Source organism: Canis lupus, chromosome X, assembly GCF_048164855.1.
Source record: "Canis lupus baileyi chromosome X, mCanLup2.hap1, whole genome shotgun sequence".
Lineage (NCBI taxonomy): Eukaryota > Metazoa > Chordata > Mammalia > Carnivora > Canidae > Canis > Canis lupus.
The window spans coordinates 41839331-41864576 of NC_132876.1; the positions used below are offsets into that span (position 1 = coordinate 41839331).

The following is a 25246-nucleotide window of genomic DNA, read 5'->3' on the forward strand; positions in this document are numbered from 1 at the left end:
TTCCCTTTGTTCCCAAATGGAACTAAAAAAATAGAGGGGCAAAAATAGGGTACAGACATTTTCTGAGGTTTCTGATAACAACAGTAAGATGGGAAAGATTACGTGTAGGGAAAAAGTTAGCTCAGCTATGATGAATGAGAGGACAAAATGGGCATGATTGCTTTGAGAAGGAAGACATGTTACATCAGGCAGAAGTCACCAAGCCTAGCTGGCACTCACTGAGAGCTTGGGCACTATTAAAAACAAAAACAGGGCAGCCCAGGGCAGCCCTGGTGGGTCAGTGGTTTAGCGCTGCCATCAGCCCAGGGCCTGATCCTGGGGACCTGGGATGGAGTCCCACGTCAGCCTCCCTGCATGGAGCCTGCTTCTCCCTCTGCCTATGTCTCTGCCTCTCTTTCTCTCTCTCTCTCTCTCTGCCTCTCACGAATAAATAAATAAAATATTAAAAAAAAAAACAAGAAATAACAAGCAGTGGCAAGGACAAGAACAACTGGTAACCCCCATGCACTGTGTGTGGGAAGGTAAACTGGTGCAGCCACCATGGAAGCAGTATGAAGGTTTCTCAAAAAATTAAAAATGGAGATACATGATCCAATAATTTACCCAAAGAAAGCTAAAACATCAATTTGAAAAGACATTTGCGGGATACCTGGGTGGCTCAGCGGTTGAGCCCCTGCCTTTGGCTCAGGGCGTGATCCTAGAGTCCTAGGATCAAGTCCTGGGATTGAGTCCCACGTCAGACTCCCTGCATGGAGCCTGCTTCTCCCTCTGCCTGTGTCTCTGCCTCTCTCTCTCTGTGTTTCTCATGAATAAATAAAATTTTTTTAAAAAGACATTTGCATCCTTATATTTATTGCAGCATTATTTACAATAGCCAAGATATGAAAGCAGCCCAAGGGTCCATTAACAGATGAATGGATTAATAAGATGCAATCCATGTAATAGAATATTATGCAGCCATAAGAAGGGATGAGAGCCCGCCATTTGTGAAAACACAGATGGACCTAAAGGATAGTACCCTAAAGGAAATAAGTCAGACAGAGAAAGACAAATGCCATGTAACTTCACTTTATGTGGAATCCAAAAAACCAATGAATAGACAAATAAGCTGAATCAGACTTATAAGTACAGAGAACAAACTGATGGTTGCTAGAGGGGAGGGGGTGTCGGATGGGCCAAATGGGGGAAAGGCAATGGGAGGTACAGGCTTCTAGTTGTGAAATGAAGTCATGGGAATCAAAGGTACAACACAGAGAATATAGTCAATGGCATTGTAATAGCATTGTGTGGTGATGGATGTTGGCCGCACTTGTGAGCACAGCATAATGTACAGAGCTTTGGAATCACTATGTTGTAGCCTGAAACGAATGTAACATTGTGTCAAATTTAAAAATTTTGAGGAGGAGGAAGCAGTCTGCACTGGCCATTTAAAGCTATATTAGACATTTCTCCTTTCCCCCCTTCCTCCTTTCCCCCTACCCCTCTTCTCTTCCTTTTCCTACCTTTATTCTTTCCGTGAGGCAAACAGGTATTGGCGATTTCCAGGCACCACACTAAGCATTAGGGATACAAAGCCATGGCCCGGTCCCTGTCCTAGCCTTGAAGGAGTTTATAGTCTCCAACAGTGTTCTAGCTCTGGGATTAGTGGTATCAGGGGTAGTCCTTTTAACTGCTTAAGAGCCTGAGTGTCACAAGCCTACCAATCAGAATGCACGTCAGTCAATGCTCTAGAATAGGGTCTTGGACATCTACTGCTGGGCCAGTAGCTAAGTTTGTAGTGGCTAGATATTGGAAATGTGGGAGGTCCTGAAAGAAGAGCTGAAGTAGCCAGGACAAATGGGTGAGTAAGAGCACTTGGGGAGGGGAGGTAGTTCTGGGGCAGAGGTGTGGTGAGGGGTAGCTACGTACCAAGCAGCAGAAAAGTATTAGTCATTGTAAGGGTGACTGTCACTTACCAATGATACGACTGTCTCAATACCAACTAAATCCTTAGCTCACCTCCATATCCAATGCTTAGGAAAATTAGGCACCAATTGTAGTGAGATAATGTGAGTGAGGGGAAGCTTTCCTGAATGACCCTTGAGCTTAGTCTTGAGGAAGGTGATGATTGGCATTCACAGGTAATTAGGAAGGGCAGGACATTTAGCCATGAGAGGTATCCTAACAGTGGAAATGGATAAATCATATACATAATGCCATAAAGAGAGCAACCTACCCGGTGGGGAGGGCAGTGAGAATGTACTATAACAGAATGGGGAGTAACTTAGGAAGAATGGGTTCTGTGCAGCCTGGGGATGAGAAAGAGGGTTGACTGTGATGTCAATCAGGAAGAGGAAATCTTTTAAGTTAGGAGTTCAGCTCCGATGGGCAGAGCAGAAAAGGGGAATGCTCTGTACATCCTTAAGCAAGGAACAGTGTGATGAAAGTGACATACAACAGAAAACACTCTGTTGACCATCTGGAGACTGAAAAAAAGGAGAAAGCCAGTTTAAGAGGCTGCTTCAGCAATGCTGGTAGAGTTGATTAGGGCCTGGACCAGGATGCTGACTATGGAAACAAAAGGAAGAGCTCCATCTGGCAGAGACTGCAGTCCCATGTGAGGAATGGAGAAAGAGGAATAAATGATGAGCATAATACAAATGACATCTTAAATAAGATAGAAGCAGGTGCACAAACATCCAAAAGAAAATGCATGGTCTCGAACACTAACCCTTTCCAAATGTCAGATTTCGCCATGTAACGGTGCTCTTTAATTTACAAAATCAAGAGTCCAACTTCGGAAACAAGGCAGTATGAGCCCATAATCTCATTGACACTCGTTACTGTAGGATGCCCATGAGGAATAGCATTAAGCAAAATGTTTTATTGTTCATTTATAGTTATGATTTTTAAAAGTACGGAGGGTAAAATCTTTGAAAGGGATGTGAAATCTACTAGATTTCATTGTTCTGATGTGTAGTTTACTTACTAAAAGTCATTTCCAAATGAGTTTTATCTTTCAAAGGCGGAGAGTAATGCTTGATTTTTAACTGAGTTAATTTTCAGTTGACTCCTAAGATAACAGGGAGGCTTTAGGAGCCTAATTAAACCATGCATTTGCTCTAATTACTTTAGCTGCCGAGTGCGAGGAAACAAAAGCAGCAAACAGACCTGTTCTGTGTGCAGCAGTCAGGCATTTGATGGTTGTTTGCTCCAGCAGAGTTTCTGAGTAGCACAGAAGTAACGAAGCTGAGGACTAAAGCCATCATCTGCAAGTGGTGGCCGCAGCCACAAATCAGGGGGCAGCCCTTACCCCTGCATAGTATAGAAAGGATCATTCATTGTGCATGGTTTCATTTATGTCCAAACACAGAGAAAACAATCATCCCTAGCACCCGTTTTTAATAGCAAGGGCAGCCCTATATTTTTATCAACATAATTGGACATTAGCTCACAAAGACTATGGAGTTAATACTTAGAGAAAAATTTATATATTAGGCAAGAATAACAGTGCTTTTCTACTGGTTACTTTTTCCTCTTAGGCTTTCTCCACTTGAACAATGCCCATATTTGATGCAACAGTTTAATTTTTAAGCTAAGTAAACCCACATTTCTATTATCCATTTTGATTTTAGCATAAGTGGAGTTTAGAATACTGATGATCATGTATGTGAGGGAAAAGGCTGATGAGTTTTTATTGTAGTGACTACTCAATTCACTCAAACAACTGCTTTCTGAAAACAGGATTCACAGGAAATTTCTTCTTAAGGCAAACCCCATTAAAGGCATATTTCTTCATTAGATAGAAAGTGTTTTAAAGGTACCTTGTCTGTGTTTCCCCATTTACCTTAGTATCTAGGTGTAAAATGCCAGCCAAAATGCTTGCATTTCTCCCTCCCTCAGCTAAACTGGAAAACAAGAAATATTAGCTGCTTTATTACATCTTACTCTGTTGTTTTAAAAATCTGTGTTTAAGAGTCTTGGTTCAGAATCCAGTCTTTACAGAAATTATACCTGGATATGAAAAACAATTTCTTTCTGGGGTAACATGTCATGAATATAAAAACAAAAACAACAGCAACAACAACAAAAAAGAGACAGGAATCTATAACCAAAAGGAGAGTAGAGCATTAAAGCAACCATCTGGTGAGTTCAAGCCAAATACAAAGTCTCTATTTTTTTCCTGAACCATCTAGATGTCTGTACCACCCCTCTGCTTTATTTTGCCTATGGAAACCTGACCTAAACTAAACAACTATCCTATATCATTAAGTTGTCCAGGAAGATGAAAGTTTAAATATATGTCAGACAAGCAGCAGCATCTGGTGCAATTCAGTAATGATGGTCTCTCCCAGAGAGCTTCAGTGTTGCAACAACTTTTAGAACTGAGGAGATCTGGTCGAGCTATGTAAAGAAAATAATGTTCTTCTAGCCACACATTCTCCCTGTTTACAAGTACTAATATTTGCTCCAAACTTCTCCCATTGTAGAAAACAAAGTAAAAATTCCTCCCCACACATCTCATTATATCTGTAACTCCATTTTGATGCAGCCAAGTAATATACTTTGGATACAAATCATCAGCATCGGTAACCTTTCACTGTTAATTGTTAAAGTTTTTTTTTTTTGTTCCATACTTCTTTTTTAGCGTGTTTATTATTAGTCCTAGGGATTTCCCCCAGAGTAGAGAAAATGCTTGGCAAAGTATTGTTTACAAGGACCACATAAAATTTAACAAGTTTAGACACTCTCTTATAGTCTATTGATAAGAGAACAAACTTAGTTGTCTCTTTAAAAGACCATATAAGCTTAGATATATGAGATCGTTCAGAAGAAGAAATGATCATGGTGATATTTGTGTGTCAATCGCTCTCTCCCGTGCTGCACTACAAACTTCACTGTACCAAATTTACACACCTCTCAAAACAGGATAGACTCAAGTTAAAGGCAATGTTTTTCATTAATAGACTGGGGGAAAAACTTGCAACAAATATGACAAAATTTTAATATCTTTATTATGTACACAAGTGGCACAAGATAAGGGAAAAAATGCTAAGAATCCAAGAGATAAAGCCAAGGGCACAAAAGACACTTTACAGAAAATAATCTATTGTCAGCAAATATATATAAAAGGTTTTTTTTATCTCGCCAGTAAACAAAAATGCAAATTAAAAGACCAGTCAAATACCAGTTCACCCATCTTATCTGTGATTTTTAAAAAAATAAGAATGTCCAATTCTTCCAATCAGTATGGTGACATGGTAAACTGATATAATATTTTTGAAAAATAAAGCATCGCACATTCATACCTTTCACCCAGTAATTCTACTCCTTGGTTTCCACCCCAAGGGACTAATTTTAACCATTAAAAAAAAGCTATAGGAATAAGATGTTTGTTGTAGCATTATATATAATATTACAAAATAAAGCAACTTAAATGGCTCGTAGCAAAAGGATTATTAAGTACATTAATATACAGCTGCCTAGAATACATTGCAGCATTTATACATGATGTTTAGGCAGATCCATAATAATACAGGAAAATGTTACTTTGCAACATCAAGTGAAAAGAACAAGATACGAAATGATATACATTGTAAGCCTACTACTCTATGATAAAACTCTGTAAGAACATGAGGATCAAAAAAAAAAAAAAAAAAAAAAAAAAAAAAAAAAAAAAAAAAAGAACATGAGGATCTAAAAATCGGTCATTTTCTGTATTTTTCAAATTTTACTCAGGATGCCATTTAATGTTTTTCAATACATTGTAAAATGTCATGTTTTTACTCACAGCACTTTCAAATGCATTGCCTTGTTTCCACATTTCTATCTAAAGTAAAACCCTATGCTTGCAAAGTCTTATGAAACATCATCATAATACTCATCATAAATTATACTAAAATTATTAGTATAAATATTCAAATTATTTAATTCATTATCATTTTGATTTTAAGTGTAGGAAATCTACATATGTGACCAGGCAGCTGAAACATGCAGGGAGCAGCTCCAGTTAGGGTTCTTTGAGCGTCCACACTCTCTGTCTCTGAGAGCCCCTTTCAGAAACCACCGCTGTTCCAAGCACCTGTGAATATGCTGTGCTTATAAGCCAGTGGCAGCAGAGGGGAATGTTCACGTTTCTAATATTTTGGAGACAACCAAAACCAATTTTTTTTCTCCCAAAGTGGGACCATCAAAACGGAGCCCTTCATCCACATATATTTACTCAGCTTGTAAGAGAGAACAAATTATTAAAAGGGCAGGGATAGGGTTTATTATTATGATGTATGCATTGTCTCCTTTACTATTAGGTTTTATAAATAATGCCTTTTGCAGCATCCACCGTCGGGGAAAGGTGAGCCAACATTCCATTCTTTAAGAGAGAAATATCATATGTCTCCCCCTATATTTGTCCCCAAATCCGTCTTCCCAATTGTGGTCACTCCTTTGACATTTTAATGTAATACCGACACATTTCCACAGTTAGCAAGCTGAAATCCTACTAAAAGACAGATAGACAAAGTCTGAGACGGAGGGGGGGTGGGGGAAGGGAAGGGGAGAGAGAGAGAAGGAAGAGACTTAAAGAGGTTGCACTTACACTCCAGCAGTTTTTCCAGAAACAAGGGAGGCAGTAGTTCTTATTTTTGTGATGTCAAACTGTAGACTGAAATTCAGCAAAAATCTTCTCTTGCCGCGAGGGATGTGAACTATATTCTAGGCTATGTATTCGGTGTGATCCTTTGTTCTAGGTACAAGCTTTTCTCTCTCTAAAGTTTTGCAGTCTCGCTCAAGGAAAGGGAAACAATATTATTTTGAAATTCCCTTAAAGGCGCCTTTCGGAGCATCCCTCACGGGAAGATACCACGACAGCCCATCTCTGGCGTAATTCAGTAAGAACCGAGTCCGAGTTTTCTCAACATGGCTGTGTACTTTTCAAGCCCCCAAATTCGTGCTTTTCGTAGACATCACTCAGCAAAGAGCCAGAAAATGCATCTCTAGCCACTCTGCGTTTGGTGGGGGACTTAGAAATGGGCTCTGATTAAAGGTCGTGTTCATTTTAAAGGCATGGCTGTCGTGCGGGTGCCTGAGAGTCGCGGGCTTTTGTCAGGGCTGAAGCGGGCTCGGGAGTGCATGCAGCATGGTGGGAGGCAGGTCTGAGGGCCCCGGTCGTTAACACGATTCCAGGGGGAGGGGGTGCCCACACTTTCTACCGAGACGTTCAGCTCCCGGCGCGCGGCGGGAGCTAGGGGACCCGCCTGTGACAGGAATAGAGAATTTCTGTGCGGGACAGGGAGGGAGGATATTAAAAAAAAAAAAAAAAAAAAGAGGGCGCCGGGCGCCGTCCCCAGGTCACCGCGGCTCAGGGACCCGCACGAGTTTAGCACTACCATTAACAGCTCCTTGCAGAGGGTGGTTTACCGCCCGTGAGCGCGACAACCACACAGCGGAGCCCACTCCGGGACCCAAGCCCCGCCCCCTCGCCCCTCTGTACCCCTCCTGCCCCCCGCACTAATTAATTCACGGCTGACTCCGTTGCCGGACACTCCCATTGGCTCCCATCCCGCCCAATGAGAACCTCGCAACAGTTTCACCTGGCTCCCACTTCCTAAATAAACAAACTGTCCCACGGCTGGGCCAGCTCTCCACCCTGGCGCCTACCAGGACGGGCCGCGCTCCGCCCTCGCCACCACCCCTCGACCCCTCCAGCCAATAGAGCCCCAGCCGTGGCGCCCCCGTCCGGCCCCGATCGCAGGCAGCTCTCTCCTCCGCCCCTCCCCGCCTCCTCCCTCCCCCTCGTGCCTTCGTGGACTCGCGGTTAGGACCAGCGTGGCCAGAGCGCCCCGCCTCCTCGTGTCGGTCCTCCCGAGGCCCACAGGCCCGGAGGTTCACCGAGCGCCTAGGCCAGGGCCAGGGGCAGCGGCCGGGCGGGGGATCGCGGCGGCGAGGAGGCGGGCCCGCCGCCCCTTCCCCTGCACACCTTTAGCTGGCGGCCGCTCGCGCCCCTCCACAGCTCCGGTAGCTGGAGCCACAGTGGCCGCCGCGTGAGGCAGCGGTCACGTGTTGTTTTGCCCGCAGCCGCGCGCTTTGAGTGGAGTGGGCGGGGGCGGGGCCGAGGCGGGAGGGGCTGGGGCGGGCGGACAGGGGTAGACGGCCTCTTCCCCCAACCCTCCCTTCCCCGAGGCCCCCCCCCCCCACCGCTCGCTCACCTTAAAACCATCGTGCATCACCATGGCGAGTTGCTCCTGCGCTCGCGACCAAGCGACCAGGAGGCTGAGCGCTGCAGCGGCGGCAACAGCGGCAGCTCTAGCTGTGGTGGCGACCACCCCACTTCTCCCCTTGGGCACCTCGACCGCACTCATTGGGACCGGGTCGTCTTGTCCGGGAGCCATGTGGCTCTCCACGGCCACTGGCTCCCGGTCAGACTCGGAGTCCGACGAGGAGGACCTCCCCGTCGGGGACGAAGTCTGCAAACGCGGCTACCTGCGGAAGCAGAAGCATGGGCACAGGCGCTACTTCGTGCTCAAACTCGAGACCGCCGACGCCCCGGCTCGGCTGGAATACTACGAAAATGCCAGGAAGTTCCGGCACAGTGTCCGCGCCGCGGCGGCTGCGGCTGCGGCGGCCGCCTCTGGCGCCGCGGTCCCCGCGCTCATCCCGCCGCGACGCGTGATCACCCTGTACCAGTGCTTCTCCGTGAGCCAGCGAGCCGATGCCAGGTACCGCCACCTCATCGCCCTCTTCACCCAGGACGAGTACTTCGCCATGGTGGCCGAGAACGAGTCGGAGCAGGAGAGCTGGTACTTGCTGCTCAGCCGCCTCATCCTCGAGAGCAAGCGCCGCCGCTGCGGCACGCCCGGCGCGCAGCCGGATGGAGAGCCGACCGCGCTGGCGGCTGCAGCGGCGGCGGAGCCACCCTTCTACAAAGATGTGTGGCAGGTAATAGTCAAGCCCAGGGGGCTGGGGCACCGAAAAGAGCTGAGCGGCGTGTTCCGGCTTTGTCTTACCGACGAGGAGGTGCTGTTCGTGAGGCTGAATACCGAGGTGGCCAGCGTGGTCGTCCAGCTCCTGAGCATCCGTCGCTGCGGGCACTCAGAGCAGTACTTCTTCTTGGAGGTCGGTAGGTCCACCGTCATTGGTCCCGGGGAGCTCTGGATGCAGGTCGATGACTGTGTAGTGGCCCAAAACATGCACGAGTTGTTTTTGGAGAAGATGAGAGCCCTGTGCGCAGACGAATACAGAGCCCGCTGCCGCAGCTACAGCATCAGCATCGGCGCCCACCTGTTAACCCTGCTGTCCACTAGGAGGCACCTGGACACGCTGCCGCGTGAGCCCGGTGGCTGGCTGAGAAGGTCCCGCTTTGAGCAGTTTTGCCACCTCAGGGCCATCGGGGACGGGGAAGACGAGATGCTCCTCGCCAGGCGCTACATGACACCCAGCGAACCTGTGCTCCCCTCCAGGCGAGGAAGACTGCACCTGCCCAGAGCGCGCCGCTCCAGGAGAGCGATTTCGGTTCCAGCCAGCCTTTGCCGCCGCCTCCCGCCCAGCCCGGTGCGTGTCCCGCATCCCGCCGAAGTCCCGAACGACAGAGCTTGCCTGTCTCCTGAAGCTTCTGGCTCTGGCAACTCTGGGGATGAAGGGAGTCCTCAGGGCCAAGAGGGACAGGAAGGAAACGGAGGTGACTACATGCCCATGAACAACTGGGGCTCGGGAAATGGCCGGGGCTCCGGAGGTGGCCAGGGCGCAAGTGGCCAAGGCTCCAGTAGCCAGAGTTCAGGGGGAAACCAGTGCTCAGGTGGGGGGCAGGGCTCTGGAGGTGGCCAGGACTCTAGCGGTGGCCAGGGCTCAGGGGGCCAGGGTATGGGAGGAAACCAACGTTCAGGAGCTGGCCAAGGCACTGCAGGTGGACACGGCTCTGGCGGCGGCCAGGGAGCCGGAGGTGGACACGGCTCAGGCGATGGGCAGGGACCGGGCGATGGCCATGGCTCCCGCCGTGGCAAGAACTCTGGAGGGGGCAAAGGCTCAGGAGGTGGGAAGACTTCCGATGGCAGTGGTGACCGTGGAAAATCTCTGAAGAAAAGATCCTACTTTGGCAAACTAACTCAAAGCAAGCAGCAGCAGATGCCACCACCTCCACCTACTCCACCCCCACCCCCACCAGCGGGAGCAACTGGTGGTAAAGGGAAGTCTGGGGGAAGGTTCCGACTTTATTTTTGTGCCGACAGAGGAGCCCAGAAAGATCGCAAGGAGGCCAAAGAGGTCAAGGACAAGGCAGACAGCCCAGAAGGTGCAGCTCGGGGCCCCCTCAGAGCCAGGGCTTTTGATGAAGATGAGGATGACCCCTATGTGCCAATGAGGCCAGGGGTGGCTGCCCCTCTTGCAAGCTCTAGCGATTATATGCCAATGGCTCCCCAAAACTTCTCTGCTTCAAAACACCACTCTCGATCACCTTTCGAAGATTCAAGGGGGTACATGATGATGTTTCCTAGGATGAGCCCACCACCAGCCCCAAGTGCCCAGAAAGAGCCAGATCCCGAGAAGGAGGATGAGTCAAAGGACAATGACAGTGAGAGTGACTATATGTTTATGGCTCCTGGAGCCGGTGCAATTCCAAAAAACCCCAGAAATCCTCAGGGCGGCTCTTCCTCTAAAAGCTGGAGCTCCTACTTCTCTCTGCCAAATCCTTTTCGGGGCTCCCCATTGGGACGGAGTGACCACAGTGAGTATGTACCAATGTTACCTGGAAAATTCTTGGGAAATAGCCTGGACAAGGCACCCACGTCTAACTGGGGCCCCAAACATGCAGTTTCAAAGCCTCCAGTCGAGGGGTCATTCTCAAAGCCTAGGGATGGGGGGACATGCTGGAAGCCTTCAGATAATGGGCCCCCCAAGAACAAGGCCAAAAGACCCAACCGTCTCTCTTTTATTACAAAAGGAAATAAAATCAAGCCCAAATCACAGAAGCCCACACGTGCGCAGAGAGAAGCTGACAGCTCTAGTGTCTACGTCAACATTGACTTCACTAAAAGCGGGAGCAATATGCCAGCCCCCTTTATTCAAGGACTGCCCGGTTCATGGGGGATCATGGCTGGCCCCAGACCGTCAGCCTTTTCTCACTATGTGAACGTTGAGTTCGAAGTGCTATTTCCACACCCGGCACAAAACTTCTCGCATCTTTTCAGAGCTATTCCAGGTGCCAACCCCCTTTTCCTGGAAGGTGCTAGGTGGCCACTCGTGCCTCTTCCTCCCAGCGCCACAGGTGGCAGTGCCAGTGAGGAAGAGGGTGACTACATCGAAGTGATTTTCAACCCAGCAATGACACCGGCCGTGCCTTTCGGTGACAGCGCCATCCGCTATGACGCGGAAACAGGTCGAATCTATGTGGTTGACCCCTTTTCCGAGTGCTGTATGGACATTTCTCTCTCCCCCAGCCGCTGCTCCGAACCGCCACCTGTAGCCAGGCTGCTGCAGGAAGAACAACAGCTGGAGCGGAGGCGCCCGCAAGACCGTTCGCAGAGTTTCTTTCCGTCCGCCCGGGCGGCGGTCTCGGCTTTCCCCACCGACAGTCTCGAGAGAGACCTCCCCGCCTCCCTTGCCTCGGCCGCCGCCGCCGCCGCCGCCGCCTCCGCCGCCGCGCCGGCCTTAGCTTTGGGCCGGGCGTTAGCCGCCGCCTCCGCCCTCGCCGCGGCCCCGGGCATCGGTGCAGCCGCCAGGGGCTTGGAGGCCGCTGCTGGGTTTGACTCCGCCTCCGTCCGCTGGTTCCAACCTGTTGCAGGCTCGGCAGCCGCCGCCGCCGCCGCGGTGCGGGGGACCCAAGCCGTGGCCGCTGGCTCGAACCCGAGAGCCCGGCACCCATCTGCAGACTTGGCTGGAGGTGAGAACTGGGCCACAGCGGCCGTCTCCCCGCCGCCGCCGCCACCGCCGCCTCGCCGCCCGGTGCCGAGTCCCCCTGAGCAACAGGTTTCTGACAACGACGACGACGACGACGACGATACCTACGTGAGAATGGACTTTGCCAGACCTGACAACAAGAAGTCTGACTCTCCCCGCAGAGGTGGGTGGTCTGAGAATTCACTTCCCCGCGTTAATGGTCATTGCTTAACGAGTCGAAGGCTAGGGCATTAGGAAGAAGTGGGTTAACATTTCATTAACCGGTGCCTGTTTAGCATGAAAAGCACATTTTCAATTTTCACGTTATACCTTGTGATCTTTGCAGGAATTTAAGTTTTGATCCAATCATCAGTTTTTCTGGGGGCAGGGCGGGGGGGGGTGGGAAGCCATGACTATCATTTAAACAACGGTGAGGCTTTTTAGGATATATATATATATAGAGAGAGAGAGAGAGAGCATGGGATGCTTTCAGACCTTCTCTAACACTTAATGACTTATGCAAACAAGACACCCTAGATTGGATCCCATCAACTCCTTTTCGAATCAACAGGTAAAAGCCACTTTGCTAGCAATGCCCATATTTTATTACAAGAATTTTGGTAAGAGCTCAGAATATTAAGCAGTGATAATCGACTGTAGCTTCTGGGGGAGGTAGACTTTCCTCTCAGCAAGTTACTTTTTAAAAAAGCAGTCATTGTTACTTTTTAAAAACTAGTCATGGTGATGCTAGTTTGCCCTGATTTCCCCCAGAAGATTCAATCTCTGTTGTTAGCCTGAAAGTCTGGAAGGGCACAGAACGTCAATAATCTGAAACAACAGGTGATTAAAAGAGACAGTGTTTGGCTCTGGAATGTGTTGTCCTGTTGATTTGTTTTGTTTTTACACAGGATACATTGCCAGAAACCTTGAGTGTCCGTTCCCTGTCACTAGTAGTGACAGGCAAGTCACCTTCACTGTGCCTCATTTTCTTCATGTATCTCGCCCCCCCCCAAAAAAAAAGGGAATGGTGACAACTTGATAATGGGCATGACTATTGCTTGAAAGGTTTAAAAAGCAATGAAAACTTCTAATTGGTGTGTCTTCTGGGAAATCCAGTAAAGCAAGATAATAAGGCTAGAGGACGACCTGACCCCAGGGGCAGCCTACCCTGGAACAGGGGAAGGTTCTTTTTTAAAGGGTTACTTGTCCAAAGGAAGCACTAAGGAAGAGTAGGAGCTGTCACACTTGAAAGGACAACTTTTGAGTAAATCTAACTGTGTACATTATGCAATGTTGATATCAACGCATCTGCACACATTCTCAAGAAATGATTTCTGAAGCTGATGTCTCCATAGTCTGTGCCTTCCCTTGTCAGTAGAATGAGCTGCTTTCCCACTGAAGGAAAGGGATGGACCCCAGCAGTTTTCATTCCAGTAGGTCAGTTTAGTGGAGATTTTTGCTTTGCTTGCTTTGTGGAATGCCTTTGTGATTGGATCTCTGCCCACTGTGCTTGATCAGGCAGAACAAGTCGGGGACTGATCACAACAGTCACCTAACAAGCTCCCTGTTTAGTGCAGGTGTAGCCACCCTCCCCCACTCCCCCTGCTTTAGAAAACTTGCCATACAAAAACACACATTTGCAGCAAGGACGCATTAGAGAGGGATCATTAAGAAGACACAGGGCTACTTTGGCTTGCCAGAGGATTCAGTTCAGATCTCCTTTAAATTTTGACCTCCCTAACACACACACACACGCACACACACACACACACACACACACACACACACAAATGAGATCACCACTACTGCCAGAGCCATGCACTCAAAATGTGTCATTCTGGTTTCAAGAATTTAATTCACAATCACCTTTTCAGGAACAGATCTGTTTTATTCTGTAAAAGGCATCTGAAAATTGGTCCCAAGCTATTGCTTGAACCCAATGGCTGAAGCTACAGCTTGTGATACTGATGGAAGTGTGCCAGAGCTGCCTATTTCCCTGTGGTTCTCTGGAAAGGACAAGTTTTCAGAGACATCTGCCTATACTTCTCCATACCCTTTGTTTAAACAGAGATTGCAATTAGCGAAATCTTGTTCCTGCAGCCAACCCTGACTTCCCAAGGATTATCTAGATCCAAGTATTATTTTAGCCTAGGTCACTGACTTAGAGATAACTTCAAATGCCTTTGTAGCTATGTTAGAGATTTCGTGTTTTCTAAATCTATTGCTCATTGAGGAAATTCCTGACTTTGTTGAGTAACTAGAGCAAGGAGGCTGTGTCTTACAGGAAGGTGCTTGGGTTAAAATAAGAGAATGGGCATGGAAGCATTGGGACCTGAGGGCACTTTACAAATATATTTTTATTTTGTGATTAGATTAACACTGGATCAAAGTTTCCACAGTTTAAACTGGTGATTTAGGTTCCTGCAAAAGTGATTGGTCCTGATGGTGACTCAGGCACATCATTTGTGGAGATCAGTATAAAAGGAAAGATATACAGAAAGAACATATTGCAGGAAATGACTTTGGTTTCCATTTTAATGGAAACTCATGTGGTAGAGTGTTGTCTGTGAAGTTCTGAGAATGGGTCAGATAATTCTGATAGGTTTGGGATTTTTGTTTCTTGTTGTTATTTTACTCTAAAGGTATAGAATAATTTTAACCCATTTCTGATCTCTCTTCATATTCATACCCATATTAAATATGAATGTATATATTTATCTCATATATATACATATATATGTCATGTTAGAGGAGAAAAAACTTTTCACAAAGGAACAAAGACATAGTCTTTATTGGGAGCTATGTATCTCAAAGGGTAGTTTTACTTGATGGCAAGCGCTTAGAACAGTGCCTGGCACCTAGTAAGTGTGGTACATGAATTATTAGATAAACATCATCGTTGTCACTGTTACTGTTTTTATTACTTGTAGAGGCACAAAATTCTATGTCTTTAAATCCCGCTTTTCCTGTTAGTGTTTACTTTCATTTAAAATGGTTTACGTGGTTGTTCAGGGTTGAGGTCTCTACAGTTGGGATCTGTTCATCACAAGTCACAGGAAGTGGGACAAGATAGCTTTATTCATGTAACACAAAATTAAGACACATTTTCATTTGCCTACAATTATATTGCACATGAGTAAGTACTTTGAAGCCATTTGTTCAAGACCATTAGAAATACCCAGAAATGTAACCTAGCCTTGACTTCTTAAATAAATTACATAATGTTCAAAGGGCAGAGTCCTCACATTTTAACAGCATGGGCTGTAAGCAGTTGCCTTTAGGAGGAGAATCTCCTTTTTTTTTTAACTTTTATTTTTTTAATTTATTTATTTATGAGACACACACACAGAGAGAGAGAGAGAGAAGCAGAGATACAGGCAGAGGGAGAAGCAGGCTCCATGTAGGGAGCCTGACGTGGGACTCGATCCCAGGACTCCAGGATCTGGCCCAGGGCTGAAAGTGGCGCTAAACCGCTGAGCCACCTGGGCTGCCCGAGAATCTCCTTTCTTATTTGGTTCTGACTCTTGACTCATGTTGCCTCTTTTACTGCTGCACCTGAGACAGAATTTGTAGTTTGAAGAATTCAGATTTTTCCACTCCAGAGATAGAAGGGTAAGAGCAACTCTAGAAGGGGTGAGAGAATCGATCAGGCAAATTAGTCATGTTAAGATAGCATTTGGTATTAGAAAGCAAAAATAAATTAATTAAATAAGTAAATAAATCCCTAGTAACTACCTTTGAAATGTTTGACACTGTTATTAACATGAAGGAGGTATAAGCATCTTTTCTTTTCAGTGTGCTACTGCCTAATCATCTTGCTATAAATTATAGGTGCTGAGAAGTAATTGCTTTTGTGGCATTGGACTTATTTACTATAAATTACTAGAATAAAATCTCCATACAGCAGAGATTTTTCAGTCACCATTGATGGGTCACTTATTTTAGGCAACATTTACCCCCACCCCCTGGAAAAAAAAATGGGACAGTCATTTGGAGTAGAGGTATGTGACCTATAACAATTAAAGGGGACTTTGCTCAATTAAAGTTAACTGAAGTCGTTGGCAGGGACTATGAGTTTACATTCATTCTAAGAGTGATGCTTCCAGGGTGAAAATTTCAGGCACTAGCAAACATCTTTAGACAAAGACTAGGACTTTAACACAGCAGAATATCACACGTGCATAAAGACATAAACAAGATCTCTTGCTTTCCTTTCCTCTCCCAGATTGCCAAAAATGAACCAGAATCCTCTACAGTCATCGGAAGGCAGCTGTTTGGGGGAACAAACTCAGGCTTCTTTAGAATGACACAAAAATCTTCATGTTAGGATAGATGAGAGTGACCAGTACATGGAGAAAACAATATTGTGTGTGATGTAAAAAAGAACGACTGTTGTTAACCTGTCAGCTTGTTGACTAAGGGAATGTTTAACAGTTGTATGCTGCCTTGTAATTTGCAAAACACATTCACATGGTGGGGAGGAGGATAGTAGGTACTGGAATTGAAGCTGCTGTTGAGAATTTTCCCATGGCCAAAGAGGTAAGTGACAGAGCTGAAAATCAAACCTTGTACATCTGATTTCGAGCCCAGTACTCCACCCAGCACATTACACTGTCCTTTCATCAGATGGTCAGTCTGTTTTTTCCTATTGATGAAAGATTATTATGTAGGCAAAGGTTGAAAAAATTACAAGTTTTCTTGAATTTAATAGTAGCATTTTTGGTGGTGGGGTGGTGGTGGGATGGTGGTGGGAGGTAGTAATTCATTCAGAGTGTTATAGCTGTGAACCATCTGCCAGAGCATGGGTAATTTTCATTGCATTGAACTGTTTGCCATAGCTCCTTGAATAAAAAAGAATTTGACCTGTACTGGAATTGAATGTTTTAAATCTGCTTTGGGGAGGAGTGTGCTAATCTTTACCTCCTCAACAGAAATAGCCTGTGTAGCTATTTGGATCCCACGGAAACCCTGAAAGGAAAGGAAAGAGAGGGGGGTGCATTCACTAAACTCCCACTAATAGTCATGTCCTTAACTGAAGTCAGATATCTTTGGTTTTCCTAACAATCCATTGGCATTTGCCAGTTACCACCAGAAATCTCTTAATTTCATTTTTCCATTTGTACCAAATCTGATTTTCTAATCTAAACCGTCACAGTGGGCAAAGGAGGATAAGGCGAGGCAGGTGGAAGCAAAAGGATGGTAGAAATAGGTACTCTTCATTTGTTTAAAAAGCAAATTTGCTTTTGGCAGTCAGGCAGATAGATTTTAGAAGCCCTGAAAATCAAATCCTCGGGACTTAAAAATCCCTGTTTAAAATTAAATTCATTTTCTTAGCACCTTTTTAAAAAAATGCTTTAAGACATGTAAAAATAGCCCAGACATTTTATTGGCAGTATTGGAAAATAGCTTTTGTAAAATGCTTAATTAAAGCCTGCAGTATGTTTTGTCTAAGAGGTGCTGCCAGGCTCTTAGATAGTTAGGATCATTCACTGAAAAACATTGCTTGGTCCTGAGTGAGAAATGAGAAATTAAAAAGGATATCTTTTATAATAGCGAAATGAATACATTGCAATACATTCAGCTTTTAACACGACTATCAGCTTGCTAATTTTAAAGCTATTGATAACATTACCAAGATACTGTGCTTGCCATATGAACTTAAAACATATTCTCCAGCAATTCTGCCTTGGTTATTGGTCATGTAGCTACAGGTCTATTTCCATCTTCTTCTGGAAATGGAGGCTGAACTCTGGAGAAATAGGAATTTTTAAAGAGTTTTTCAAAGGTAGACATCTATCCTATTGAAGGTAACATTCTTTTTGAGGATACCTTGTAATTTCTTTTTTTAAAGATTTTGAGAGAGAGAGAGAACAGGAGCAGGGGAGGGGCAGAGGGAGAGGGAGAAGCAGGGAGCCCTATGTGGGGGCTTGAGATCAAGACCAGAGCGAAATGCAGAAGCTTAACCAACTGAGCCTTATCCCCCATCCCACCCCACCCCACCCCACCCCCGGCCCAGGCACCCCAAGAGGGTACCTTACAATTTCTGGTTAAGAACTTAATTCCTTTTAGAATTACTGGAAAACATGTACTTAAATACTTAGTGAAATGAGAAAGTTACTATTTTTTCACTTGCTTCATGACACCCCTTTCTCATGGGCTACGGGTGCATCGGTTGTACTGTGTGGGTCTTGCCCTCACGTGCCTTTTGTGCCTTTTGCCATATCTGTATCCCTAATTTTAGGAGACCGTATCATTTCCTGATCTCTCTCTGGCTGAAAAGGTGAGGACCCCTCTGGGATTCTTGCAGGGCCCACAGAGGACTCACTCCTCCCCTGGATGTTGCTTGTTCGGGCTTACTTACAGGAACAGCCTTCCTTGAAGGGCTCCTTGTTTTGCAGGTCCAAGGCTGTGCTGCCCACTCTGCTCTCACTTGTTGGCACAGAGGCAGCTGGGCCAGCGTTTAAAGCTATTTTCATGGTTGGATTGACCACAATATGTCTGATGCTGGCCAGACCTTCTGGATTTACTGAATATCCAATTCCCCCTAAATTGTAGTCACTTTAGCTAGTTTTCACACTTTCTATAATTTGCCTTTCTGTCATTACTAATTTTCTACTTGTAGACCTGAACCTTAGAGAGAATATCAATGAGGTCTATCTCTAAACCCATCTGGAAAATTATTCACACATGCACCCCCGGGGCATTGGAAGTCTAACCAGTAAATATGATTTTTAACTCCTGATTTTTCAAAATTGCACCTCCAGCCTCAAAGGCATACCAGCACTGCCCTTACCTTCAGAGCCCACCTGCTTCCCAGTTATCCCAGCCACTTGGGCTTAGGGGGACACCCTTCCTATTGCCATGGTTTAGAAAGAGATTTTCCCCAGGGTCTTAAATGGAAGCTCCAAATATATCTGCCCATAGAAAAGAGGTTGTAAGTGATGGCTGGGTATAGGCAAAGCAGTTCTTCTGTTCCTTGAAGAACTGCATAGGTTAATATAGACATGTGCAGATGAACCTACAAACCTATCCACCATTTATTTATAATATGGCTTCTGTGGGATAATTTATTTTGAGTCTCAAACAATGAGCCTTGGAATATGTATGTCTCTTTTGTGAATTGGAGACCGCCTATATTAGAATTCTAGTAACTTGCATTCTTCAAGTCTGCAGTAACTAGGCAGCAAAGCGTGTGTTGGGAGGTAATAGAGAAGCTGACCTGAGATAAAAATCCCCAAATAGTTTGTATCCAGATAATCAAAACTAGAATGAACATGGATGCATGGTCCAGGGCCTGGAAGTGACTGGCAGGTGTGCAACGATCAAACTGTCCTTTGAGGAGATGAGAGGGTTACAAGTCTCATCACTTTCCCTTAGAGATTCTTTTGACTATTCTGTAACAAAACCATTGCCCCCATGGGGAGAAGCATTTGCTCTCCTAGTTTAGTAAGGAGACAATAGCCTGGTACGATTGGTGTTGCAAAGACTAGCAGCAGTTATTGCCAGTTTTTCACCCTTGAGGGATAACACTTAGCTTTTTTTTTTTTTAAATCAACTCCTAGAGAATCACCTTCCTGTATGCTCACAGCGCACAGAAAGGTGTGATGATCTGTTCTTATTGGGGAGGGAAAAAAAACTATATATAAGCCAGAGGCAACATTCAGCAAAAAAATATCATTGTATTATTGTACATTCATTTGGGGGGTATACGCCTCCATTTCTCTTAATTTCCTTTCATCTGTTTGCCTTGGACACTTTGCTTGGTGGCTCCTGTTTATGCAATCACCAGTTGATTGCAGGGATGGCATGTTGACTAATAAAGCAGAATGAGGAATTTCCTAAGAAGGTGGCAAATGGTTTTTTGAGTTCTAGGAAAAATTGGGGTTGAAAAGATAAGTGAAGCAATGAGATCGGGGAGAGTGGAAAGAGAAAGAGAGAATAACTGGATATATTGTTATAGTTTTGGCTTTCTCTGGACAGAGGAACCATTGGTGCTTTGGACTTCAAACCTTAATAGAGGCATGTTTATGATTCGTATAAAGAGGTCTGGAATGCCCTGGAGGAACTGCTTTCTTGGCTTGCCTGACAAATTTCCAGGGATATTGAAGTCATGTGTGCTTTATTAGTATATTAAAGATTAATGTTCAGGTTTATAGCATTATACAAATTGAAACAGAAAAGTTTACTTCATTTGTTTTCAAGAAGAAAAAATAACACTTGCCAGGTTTGGGAGGGGCAGGAGTTGGAAAATGTTTTGACCCATTGGAGTCCAATGAGCTTTTCTCCCTTTCAGAGAAAAAAAAATACTTGAAGGCCATACCTCCCATTAAAAGGGTGGAACTAACTCATCATCAAAAAAGATCGTTGATTAATGAGAAAGTAAGACGATCCAATAAGGTAATCATTTGTAACCTGTCAGTATCGAGTGGCAATAACATATCGAAAACATGCCACATTATTAAAAACTTCACCGGTTCCCTTTCTGGTGGTAAAATGACATCAAAATGAACAAGAGACCAAAGGGGAAAAAATGAACTAGAGACGGAATGAAGATTTTCAGCCCTTTGATACTCATTTCGCAGTGCTTCTGGTGGCGTTTTAATCCTGAATTGCTTTCCTTTGCCACCCAGCAAGATTCAGAGTTCCTTCCTTCTGCTGTTCTTTGGAATGTGCTCAGGGAATGTAAACTCATTTTAATATTGGCCTAAGTAAAACAGGATTATAAAGGTAAATCTGTGGCTCAAGTTCCCATAATGCATTTCAAAAGCAAATTTAAATTATTTTGGGATTATCTTGTTTTGGATAGCATTATTCATTTCTACTAGCATAGTTAATCAGGAGTTGACAAATACATTTATGATGTAAACTTGAAGTCCCACCATTATTTTCTAGGTTTTAGTATGTTATCAAGCATTCATTCAGTGCTGGTGTAGGTGTTACCAGAGCATATGAAATACGATTCAATTTTTTAGTCGAGTCTCGTTTAAACAAGAGCAAAGAAGAACATAGAACAACTTAAATAGTAACAAATGCCCCTAATTTCGGGCTTAGTATAATTGTTGATGTGGTAGTCATATGAGGCTTAATGTGGATGTTTCTAGAAAAGATATGAAATGTGGCGCATTATAATGGTTAGTAAGAAATCCCCTTTAAGTAATGCAGTGTGGAATATAGGAACATGTTTTTATATTAAAACAAAGTTGCAGACTAAATTAGGTGAGATCCTTTCGAGCCTTAAATTTCTGTTCAGAGTATCTAGCTGATATTTATGCAAAATGCACTGATGCCCATTTTGCAGCAGATAATTGCATGCTTATGTGCACTCTCATGGGTAACTTACATAGATGCCTTTCGTCTTGTGTAAACTTGATAGATCCATGGAGCCTAAAATTTCCTAAACTCAGTGCTGACTGGAAAACTTAATATCTTAGGGTATTTTTAAAACACCTTTCAATGTGGGTAAACAGCCCTATATAATGAGTTATGAGAAATAGCTACAAGTAGGTGGAAGGGGTGATGGAGACATTTGATGCTTCATCCACCTGCAAGTTTGTTACATTTTTAAAACCTCTGCTGGAAGAATAAATAGTTATATTGTATACTGCTGCTTTAATACCAGACCTTGTACTCCCAAGCCTACCCTGGGGGATGCTTTCCTCCAGATTCTTTGAGATTGGTTGTAATAAAACAATGTATAATCCTTTGATGTGGCCTGATCTTAAAGGAACACTAACATCCCGTCATCAGTTTCCTAATCATTTATCCCCATCCATCCCCTCTCCAGTCTAGTGCCTTCTTCAATGTACCAGACCCCCTTGCTCTTGCCTCAGTCCCATTAGGCACCCTCTCAATAAGCAGAAGGCCAAGAGAGTAATACCAGACCTGCTTTTTATTAGCCAGATGAGGATTTCCACCAGATCTCCTTTACAGATATGACTTTGCTCTTTTCGAAGAAATTCAGAGACCAAGCTTGGAGATTCTCACCAAGGCTACTCTTAAGTCCTTTGACTTGTGCCCCATAATCTGGTGAGGGCACAGTCAAGCATGCAGGCGAAGAAAAAAATTATCTTTGTCCGCCCAGTGCCCTTGGCTCACTTGCTGACCCCACGGGGAGGCAATAGAATAGGGCAGGCGCAAACAAAGTTGCCATCCACCAGAAATGTCATAGTGACAGCCTGAGGGCAAAAGGAGGACCGGTCCTTGCACTTTTGCGGGGGCTCGGAGCTAGTGTGCGTCAAAGGTGGCTGGCACAGTTGGGCATGTCCGCGCCAAGCCAGTCTCCTCCATGCAGCTCTCCAAAACCACCAGTTTGATTTTGTTTCATTTTAGAACGGGGCGGGGTGGGGGTGGGGGTGGGGGTGGGGGAAGCACTTTGCACTTTAATTCCGAAAGTAACTTTTTGTTTTGTCATCTTTTTTCCCCTCAGAGTGATTACATTGCCACAAAAAAACACATTTTAGAAGAAAAATGATGAGTTTCATCTTTGTCTACTCCAGATCTGCCGAAAAGAAAGAAAATTCACAGGCTTCTGAATAGAAAACAGCCTGAATTTCTAAAAGCCGACAAATGGATGCTGGCAGGTGAATGATCCTAACACTGATCATTCGTACTGCTGCCTTATGGATCAAGTAATTTTGAACCAAGAAATTCACACTATACTTTGTTTTTATTTTCTGCTTTCCTCTCCCCCAACCCGGCAAGTCTCTTTGAAAGGAAACAAACACTATAAAAGGAAGCCTCTCATAACTCTTTCCTTTCCCTTTTTTTAAAAAAAGTTACTTACATATGTGTAAATGTGGCCAACACCAGTTTTACCAACATATGATACTTAGATTTAGTTTCGAAGCTGAAAACCCTTTAAACAGGAGCAGAAAAAGAAAGAAGTTATGTTCATGAGAACATAGGTATGATCTGGAATCTTTCTTCTGAGTAGTACATACATAAAACATTTCTTGATCAAGGAGTTAAATGTTAACTGGACTGATACCTTGATGGGACATATTCAATATCTTAAAAAGACAGGACCAAAGGGCAGATTGTCTCAGTTTTTGCTCATTAACAAAACTATAACATTCTGTCCGCATTAAATGTCAACTGAACTTATATCTTGAATGAACATTTTCAACTCTTTAAAAAAGGCAGAACCAGGGAACAGATTATCTGCTCACACATAATACTGCAATGTTCTGCCTGCAAATCAATTGAGCATTTCCAAAACCATTTTTTTTTACTTTTGAAACCTACATTTTTCACCTTAAAGAAGCAAAGTTATTCCAAGCTTCCTCACAAAGCCTGTCTCTGCCTCTCTGGGCCTCCCCCTCCCCCTCTGCCCCGCCCCGAGTGACCTCCCCTCCCCCCCATTCTTCCCCTATCGCTGGCTCTCTGCTGGACCCATATTTTCCCTCCTATGCCCAGGGCTCCTATAAAGAAATCAGTTTCCCATATTCAAGAAATTAGTGTATATGCATCAATCAATATTCGGAGTAAAACAAGCCAAAAAGAACCTCTTATAAGGTCTTGTTTTCCTTTGGATAATGAGCCTCTATAAGATGTGTCAAAAATTTTTTTAAAAAATCAGAGCAAGCTTCCTCCTCCTGTTTTTGCTTGCCTCTGATGGAAACTGAATTAAGATTTTAGGAACCTGGACCTTTGAGAACATGACAATAACAGGTGGTGATCACAGAAGATAGGTACAAAGGTCTTGAAGCTTGCTTAGAGCTTTGTTACGTGGTGGCACACAACTCACCACTTGTGCCGTCACTGGCAAACCTCACCATATCACAGATGGGTGTGAGTGTCCATATAGTTGTGCAAGTGCTAGTGTGTGCGCGTGCACACATGCGTGTGGATGCACACCTTCGTGTACCTGTGTACATGTGATTGTAGGTGTACCTGTTGTCTGTAACTCTGTTAACAAAAAAAACAAATCGCTTCGCATTTAATGTGCCACTTTGCAGTAGTGTAATATTGACCTGAAGTTCTTTGCTACTCGATTTTGACATCTTTGAGTGTGTACTCCTATCTTCAAGCCGGCTTCTAGTACATGTGGCTACATTAACTTTTTTGCAGAACCGAGTTGACTTTTGTTGTTTTTCCTTGCCTACCAACCAGAGGGATGGAGGGGGCTCTTTTTTTCCCTTGAGAATGGCGCTGAGGAGAGGATGGAGCTGCAGTCCCCAGTCGATGAAGGAGTGCCTGGGGACTGCAAGAGCAGTGAGTTTCGTCAGTTCCTTTCAGACTCTTCTCTTTTCCCCACCTAACTGAATAATTCAGTGTGGCTTTTGTCCATTATGGTAACAGTGCACTCTCTACATAGGCAGCCTTTCTGCAAGCCTTCTGTCACCATTTTTATTTTCAAGTAAGTTTTAAGTCACAATCGTTCAGAATTGTGGGAAGAAAAGATGATTTGGGGGAAAATGCTATATTGCTTTTATTTGTATATTAGGTTCAGGGGCTGCCAGCAGACAGGGTACAGCACAGATGTTAACACTTGCTGAATAAATAAATGGGAAACCTCATACACAACAGTACACACAAGCAGTCACAGGTACAAATAGTCACAGGTACAGCATAACAAATATGCAGTTTCTTTGACACTACTTCTTAGTTTACAGACACAACTAATTTATTCAGTATTGTGCTGGAAGAATCCTTTTGGAATATGTGTACCAACATATCACGTACCTTCCAGCTGCCAGATTATGCTGCTGTTCAGGAAAAACAGTGATGGAACGATTTGTGTGTGTGTGTGTGAGAGAGAGAGAGAGTGACCTCTACATTTAATTTAGTATCAGACAAAGTCACTTGGTCAGTAAAAACTAAAACTTGACAGTTGCAGTGGCTCATTACATTTGCTGTTTCTGCTTTAAGATCTGCTTTTGAGTTGCTCTGGCTTTGTCTTCCGTTGTAAATACTCTTAGACTCTCATTTCCTTGTAAACATCTCATTTGCAGTTTTGGGAGACAAACTTGCAACTTTGTATAGTGTTTATATATATATATATACAGATATATCTGACTTGCCCTTCCATAGAGCTACTCGCAATAAATGTGTCCATGAAAGTTATGTGTGGAGACTCATTTTTCTTAATAGCGTCATCCCTACTCCATTTTAAGTGTATTTTTTTGTTCTGTGGCAGCACTGGCTGCATTTTTCAGGAAAAGTCATTGGAATAACTTTGGGTTTGGGCAAAAGTTATTAAGCTTAGAAAGTTTAGAAACAAAATGAGGCTTTCCAATGGTGTTAATACATTAACTCTTGATTCTCCAAATCTGGTGGTGGAATTAGTGTACAACTTATCAGAGTTTTCATGCTGACCATGATGTATGAATTATATACTGAATCGACTACTCAGTGAGGTGAGGTAATGATTTACAGTTTTCTTTTGTCCCCTTCCTTTGCC

General features: G+C 44.5%; 1 protein-coding gene across 2 annotated transcripts; it reads left to right on the forward strand.

The window, feature by feature from the left end:
- The first annotated feature begins 8185 nt into the window (after nucleotides 1-8185).
- IRS4 (insulin receptor substrate 4) lies at nucleotides 8186-24905 on the forward strand. Of its 2 annotated transcripts, XR_012026055.1 has the most exons (3): nucleotides 8186-12028; nucleotides 16070-16383; nucleotides 22271-24905. XR_012026055.1 is itself a non-coding variant. In XM_072815189.1 (2 exons), exons 1-2 carry the CDS (start codon nucleotides 8206-8208, stop codon nucleotides 22273-22275), a joined length of 3828 nt encoding a protein of 1275 aa, XP_072671290.1. In that variant the 5' UTR covers nucleotides 8186-8205; the 3' UTR covers nucleotides 22276-24905. The 2 variants fall into 2 exon arrangements, 1 of the variants encoding a protein (XP_072671290.1); XM_072815189.1 differs by lacking the exon at nucleotides 16070-16383.
- Nucleotides 24906-25246: the final 341 nt, after the last annotated feature.

What these genes read in the sequence shown, in the direction of transcription:
- IRS4 (XM_072815189.1), top strand. Translation starts at nt 8,206, where the DNA reads ATGGCGAGTTGCTCCTGCGCTCGCGACCAAGCGACCAGGAGGCTGAGC.